Consider the following 7,268-nt stretch of genomic DNA (forward strand, 5'->3'; position numbering starts at 1 on the left):
GGTAAATACACTGATGAGGGCAGGAAGATGAGAAACACTGATGAGAATCGCTAAGAAGAAATTGGACATCTACAAACAGTTTCATGGAAGATGGAATGATCTGTACAACCTTTGCTGCTGCTTCTCTACATGGAGGAAAAAATGTTGATTCAGCTCTTTGAAAAGTGGAAGCTCTAAAAGTTGGCTCATAAATTCTAGTATATAGAATAAGAGCATGGAAAAGCTGTAGAAATAAGATTTCTCCCCCCACATTTCTATTCTACACATATGAGGGGGAAAAAATATGAATTTTAAATGGTTGTTAACGTGGCTTCAGTGCACTGCTCTATAAAGGAGATCTTGTAAGTTTTCCAAATGGTGATTTACGTTTAGGTTCTGAAACAATAAGCCTTTTTTTTTTTTTTATTTTGACAGAGTACAGCTTCATCTCAATAACTGTGACTAAGATTCTAGTTATGTTCTATTTGGAGAATATGAAAAGATCTGAGTTTGTGTACTGCAGTATGTTTCATTTGTTTTCCAATGACTGGCAAAGACCCCTGGAAGTATTGTAAGAGGAAGATTTGTCGCTAATGGGTTTTGTTGGTAGTGTGTATTTTTTAGTAGTTTGGTCAATAGGGTATGCACATATTAAAAGAAAATGCACTGCTGTAATAATGAAATAGTAAACAAACAAGCTATAAAGCACAGATAGTCTTTCATTTCTATAAAGCTCAATTTGAACTGCAAGAAGAATTTCTGTTTAAAAAAAGTCAGTGTGTTTACACACTTCAAGTTTCATTCACATTATGTAAGGCAGTTGAATATTTAGATGTTGTTGCTCTCATTAGAAAAGATAATTTTTTTGTGTAAAGCATATAAAATATCTTTGAAAAGTACTGAGAGGAGATCAAATAATTTTCTCTTTTGTTTAGTTCACACACTTACTAGCTGTGTATACAGTAAATTTTATTGTCTGATTCCTTTGCTTAAGAGGAATTTTCACCTGCATGCACTTTTTTTTTTTTTTTTTTTTTTTGTTAACATTGGAAAGGTGATAGTAAAAGTAGACTTACATAGAGCCATCTGGCCAGGCTGGATCGATGGGCCAAGGCCAGTCGTATGAGGTTCAACAAGGCCAAGTGCCGAGTCTTGCACTCAGGTCACAACAACCCCAGTGCTACACGCTTGGGGAAGAGTGGCTGGAAAGCTGCCTGGCAGAAAAGGACCTGGGGGTGTTGGTTGACAGCCAGCTGAATACGAGCCAGCAGTGTGTCCAAGTGGCCAAGGCGGCCAACAGCATCCTGGCCTGTATCAGGAATAGTGCGGTGAGCAGGACTAGGGAAGTGATCGTCACCCTGTACTTGGCATTGGTGAGGCCCCACGTCGCATACTATCTTCAGTTTTGGGCCCCTCACTACAAGAAAACACAGAGATTCTGGAGCGTGTCCAGAGAAGGGCAACAAAGCTGGTAAGGGGTTTAGAGCACAGTCTTATGAGGATTGGCTGAGGGAACTGGGGTTGTTTAGCCTGGAGAAAAGAAGGCTGAGGGGAGACCTTATTGCTCTCTACTGCTAGCTAAAAGGAGGCTGTAGCGAGGTGGGGGTTGGTCTCTTCTCCCAAGTAACAAGCAATAGGACAAGAGGAAATGTCCTCAAGTTGCACCAGGGGACGTTTAGATTGGATATTAGCAAAAATTTAGTCACCAAAAGGGTTATCAAGCATTGGAAGAGGCTGCCCAGGGAAGTGGTGGAATCGCCATTCCTGGAGGTATTTAAAAGACGGGTAGACATGGTACTAAGGGACATGGTTTAGTTGTGGTTTTGGCAGTGTTAGGTTCATGGTTGGACTTGATTATCTTAAAGGTCTCTTCCAACCTAGATGATTCTATGTATGTATATGTATGTGTGTACAAATATATATGTCTTTAAATAAGTTGTGTGCTGAGTTAGGTTAAATTAACATCCATGATCTAGATTTCCTTCAAGTCTGACTTTAAACCTCTGTCTTTATACATATAGTAACAAGGAAATCATTACATGTAAAGTAGTGTCAAAAATTATGTGTTCTTTAATGTATGTTGTCCAAAATATGTTGGGACAGTGTTTTGTTTCTTTGCTTGTATTATTTCTAGACCCAGCTGGTTCAGTAAATAGTGGATAGGTTACCTTTGAATGTATGTATAAGCGTGTGTATCTGAATAAATGGATGCAGTTATTTGCATATGTTGTGATCCATAGAGTTAAAGAAATTGAGAAATTGCCAGTCTGTTACACTTTAAAGGGGCAGTGATATTGCTTAAAATTAAATTTTACTGCCTTTGTTAAACAGAACAACTTTGAAAGAACATCTGAGAATTCACAGTGGAGAGAAGCCTCATCTTTGTAGTATTTGTGGGCAGAGTTTTCGTCATGGAAGCTCTTACAGGTACAGATTTTTATTAAATAAGCTGTCTCGCTTAGTGACATATATGCATTCATGTCATCAACAAAATTCTTCATAATGTATGTGTTTTGATTTATTCCAAATCTGAGAGCATTAGTAAATGCTTTAAACATGCTTAAATATTGAAAGTGTATTAATAACCTGTGAGAAGTAATTTAATTTTTAATACAAGATGTTAGTGGTTTAAACAGACAGAATCCCATACAAATCTTGTATCAAAGTTGACTGTCTTGCACATCTGAACCTTTGACATCTTTGTTATTCAAAGACAAAATAAGTGGAGGACTAAAATATCCTCCTAAATTGATGTCAGATATGAGAGTTTAGCTCTGTTCTCTCTCGCCTTCTAAGAGCAGTTTAAGCATACCTCAATTGAAAGTTAATTCCTCTGTGAAGCATTAAAGAGACTGTTTTCTGGTATTTTGCAATGAAATAGCAGTACAGATTATGTTAACAAAATTGTATTTTAACAACACCGTATTTTATGGTTATATTTATGACTATAAATATACAGACTTCATCTGAGAGTCCACCATGATGACAAGAGATATGAATGCGAAGAATGTGGGAAAACATTTATTCGACATGACCATCTGACAAAACACAAAAAAATACACTCAGGTAGGCATTTTCTTTGAAAATTGGCTTTGAAATTATCATTTCGAAATAAGATTAAATAAAAAATTAATTATGGCTTTTTTTTTCAGTACGTGCAATGTTTTAGGCCTGATAAAAGTTCCTCTCACTGTTTTTAATGTCTGTTAAAGGAGGGTTAATCTTAAATGTTTTTAAGGTTTAAAAGCCAAGTGTTTCCTCCATGTTACCATAGAAAGCCGAGGGACAGTCAAAAACATGTAACAACAGTGAATTGCTTTAAAAATAATAATTAAAAAAAAAAAAAAAGCAAAAGTGAAAAAGGAGGATTTTTTTAATGAGTTCAGATTTCTTTTTTTTAATAGCAATTGTGTGAAACATCATTACCCCAACACAAAAGAAGCTGTCAGTCTCTGTCCAAGTTTGTACACTGATCACTTTAATGTAAGAACATCTAAGAGGTGTTTCTGAAGTCTCTCTTACGCGAAAGAAGGAAGGGAAGGAAGCTGGTGGGAGTCAGCCCTGAGAACAACGAGATGGGGATTATCAGGAGGAAGAAAAAAATATCTTTCTGTTGTACTGAGAGCAAAAAAGGTATAGGAAGAGCGAAAATTCACTAGGGACTTCTCCGTTTTCAGAACGAGATCCAAAGGGAATGTGGCCCTCTAGGAGGCAAAATACCTTCTAGGCAGCATGAAAATATGAAAGTGATCAGAGTCTAAACTTCCTCAGCCTTTATTGTGAAGGACAGCTTCTTTTTTGGTGTTTGCAATCATAATGTCTGCTATAAAATAAAGAAATCTTTGAAAACTCAAGTACAAAAAAAAATCCTCTTTTCTACTCTATTTGCTTTCCCCCTCTCTAGAAAGTTACATTCTTTGACTGTCCACACTCCTCCTACTTACATGAGAAGAAATATTCTGCCACTTTGTGGAAGATCTCAAGATGACTAAAAAGAATCAAGATACTTTTAAACAGCAGCATAAAAGAAAAAGGTAACTATGGAAATCAGGATAATTAAAAAGATAAATACTGTGATATAATTTTAAGTTCTAAAAACTACTAGCTGAAAATAATTGGTATGTTTAAATAAACTTCTCTTTTCAAGCCCCTGAATTATTGAAGATACCGCATTTCAGGTCATAATGAAGAGAGTAGTCATTCATTTGTGCGTCTCATGCAGCAGGTGTTTGAGGAAGTGTCCCTTAACTTATGAACATGAATTTCTCTGTAAAAATGACAAACAGTCAGTAAAAGTCGCATATAACAAATGGTAAAAATCCTCACTCTGGTAGAACCAACTTACTTCCTGAATTTTGTTCTTTGATAACAGAGTATCCTTCTCAGAGTAAGGTATGGAAGAGCTTGATTGGCTGGACTTTGTGAATATGAATCTACTGTATGTCTTACGATTACAGCTCTTAGACATTTAATAAGTTCCAGAAGATTTAACCAAAATGTATTGAATTTTGCCCTTGTAGGTGAAAAAGCACATCAGTGTGAGGAATGTGGAAAGTGTTTTGGTCGTAGAGATCACCTTACTGTTCATTATAAAAGTGTACATCTAGGAGAAAAAGTTTGGCAGAAGTAAGTATGGGGTTTTTATAGCTGCATAAATACTTCTGTACTGTAACTGATTTGGTTGGGGCTTGCATGTTCATGCAGAATTCTAGTAGTCTGTGTGTTTGTTATGCGCATTACCTTAGTCTTGATAGAGATATCGTTATTATGGTTTGAAATTGCCTTCACAATTTAAGCAAGATGTATTCTTTGTAGCATAATTAAGTAAATAAAATAAAAACATTAAAAGGATCAAATTTTAATTTGTCATTAGCTGTCTCAATGTTGTTCTAAATTGATGATTTGCTGTAATATTGTCATTGCAGACTAGTTAAGACTGAATTATTAGACATCATTGAAGCACTGTGAAAACTATCGCACACTTAGGTATTTTAGAAGCTGGTAGCAGATTAGTGGCTCTGAAAGGAGGTAAAAACTTTGAAACCCAAGTTATGTCTTTAAATTGAAAATGCAAGAGGGTTTTTAAATTCTTGAGCTCCAAAAATAATCCTTGCAGAGATTTTCAAATACACTGAGACTTAGTTGTTTTTCAAATGATGTGTTTTAATTGCTTGTCCTCATTAGCGTTGCATAGAACCCATTACAGATGTGTCTATGTTGAAAGTACAGTACATCATCTGCTTATTCTCTTTGGGTTTTTTGGTGGTCAATAGCCTAAACCACTCCTAGTACTTTTTTTTATGGCATAATTCTGTCAAAGTAAAAGCCTCTTGTGGATGCTGGGCAAAAAATGTTACCTAAGGATAAGTCTTAGTGGCTTTTGCGCTTTGAATACTAAGTGCCAATCCCAGCAGAGAATAAGACTGAATATCAAAAAAAAATCTAATTGACCTTATTGGTATATGGAAGCCAGGAAATAGGAATATAAGTGAGAAAATTTGGAAACTCTGATATTCAGCTATTTTGCAGGTAAAGATTTCAGGAAAGACTGTGCACATAGCTTTATTGTTAATTAGTTTAAGAAAAATGTATCTAACAAAATGTCTTCTCTTTAAAGATATAAAGCAACGTTTCACCAGTGTGAAGTCTGTAAGAAAGTTTTTAAAGGGAAATCAAGTTTGGAAATGCATTTTAGGACGCATTCAGGTAAAAATAAAATAAATGCAAACAAAACCACAAAACACGTAGGAATGTATTTTTATGCATGAATATAGATGGAATTATTCATTATGTTATGGTTGTTGAGCATTCAGGGCAAGAGTAGCAGGAAGCAGCAAGACCTTTCTTTTCTCATGTGTTCGTCATTCCTGAACACTACCTTCTGAATGTATCAGTTTAAATGCTGATAATCCTCAACACAGGTTTGTAGTCTGCTCTCTGCACCTCTTCCTTTAGTTTAGTGGTGGATGCTCTTGCCAAATTTACCCAGACCTTCTAATCATTTTTGTGATCCAGAGAATACTACATTTCAAGGGGTAATCTAAGCAAGGATTTGAAATCCCTTTAGAAAGGTTTATGTCTTTATATGTTTGACTTTGTTTTTCCTGCCTTATGTTTAGGAAAATCATTGTCTTTTTGAAATGTATAGAAGTACAAATTAAGCTCATTTAATACCAGTATCATAACAGTTTAAAGACTGTTCTTTTTTATTTGGTTTATATTCTGATTGTCTTCATGTGTACCTGACAGAAATCCCAAGTATTGAGAGAACTGTAGGTAAGGAGAAGGGTATGCTAGTATAACTTCTAAACAAACTTCTAATGGCTCCCTCGATTCCAAAGTTGATACTAAACACATGCTCTTTGTTTTCAGTAAAACTGTTTTACACTAGGTCTCTGAGCCATGATCCATGTGTGCATTTGCATATTTATGTGTGACATGGTGTTATTCCAGAATAACTAATTGTTACTTCTCTGTCTTTACAGGCGAGAAACCGTACAAATGTCAAATCTGTAATCAGTCTTTTAGAATTAAGAAGACGTTAACAAAACACATGGTTATTCATTCAGATGCTCGACCTTTTAATTGCCAACACTGCAATGCAACATTTAAACGAAAAGACAAGCTGAAATATCATATCGATCATGTTCATGGATCAAAGGCTGCAGAAGAGGCATTGACATCTTCTTCAGAGGAAAAGCTAGTCTCCTTACCAGTGCAGTACACCTCTGATGACAAAGTTTACCAAACTGAGGCTAAAGACTACGTGGAACAGTCCAAAGCATATCAATCAGAAGCCAAAACTTTGCTACAGAATGTATCTACAGAAGTATGTGTGCCTGTAACTCTGGTACCAGTTCAAATGCCTGATCCGCAAGCTGATTTAGTACAGCATACTACTCAGTCACATGGCATTCTTCCTCCACAACCCGAGCAGACAGATTATCAACGAGCAACAGATCTGTCATTTCTAGAGAAATATACTCTAACTCCACAACCCGCAAATATTGTTCATCCTGTAAGGCCTGAGCAAATGTTGGATCCTAGAGACCAGTCATATCTTGGAACTTTATTGGGGCTAGATACAGCTCCTACTGTACAGAATATTTCAAACAATGAACATTCATGATCAGACCATAACATTCCACCCAATTTACTAAGCCGTTAGCCAACAGAAGGCTGATAAGGCAATTAAGATTTATATTTTATATTTTATTTGGACTCATGAGTCTTCTGCGTAGTTTTGGAAAATCAGGTTTGTTTACATAATATTCGAACATTTAGGCACA

General features: G+C 35.9%; 1 protein-coding gene across 1 annotated transcript in view; it reads left to right on the forward strand.

Annotated features, from left to right (window-relative positions):
• The window catches only part of ZBTB41 (zinc finger and BTB domain containing 41), a 15,263-nt gene extending 8,025 nt beyond the window's left edge, over positions 1–7,238 (forward strand). The window contains exons 6-10 of the mRNA XM_009884799.1: positions 2,311–2,406; positions 2,939–3,045; positions 4,500–4,605; positions 5,597–5,685; positions 6,465–7,238. Coding sequence (XP_009883101.1) covers positions 2,311–2,406; positions 2,939–3,045; positions 4,500–4,605; positions 5,597–5,685; positions 6,465–7,108 — 1,042 coding nt within the window. The 3' untranslated portion in view covers positions 7,109–7,238. The remainder of the gene's footprint in view (positions 1–2,310; positions 2,407–2,938; positions 3,046–4,499; positions 4,606–5,596; positions 5,686–6,464) is intronic.
• Positions 7,239–7,268: the final 30 nt, after the last annotated feature.

The sequence above is a fragment of the Charadrius vociferus genome, unplaced genomic scaffold (assembly GCF_000708025.1).
Source record: "Charadrius vociferus isolate BGI_N301 unplaced genomic scaffold, ASM70802v2 scaffold163, whole genome shotgun sequence".
NCBI classification, from domain to species: domain Eukaryota; kingdom Metazoa; phylum Chordata; class Aves; order Charadriiformes; family Charadriidae; genus Charadrius; species Charadrius vociferus.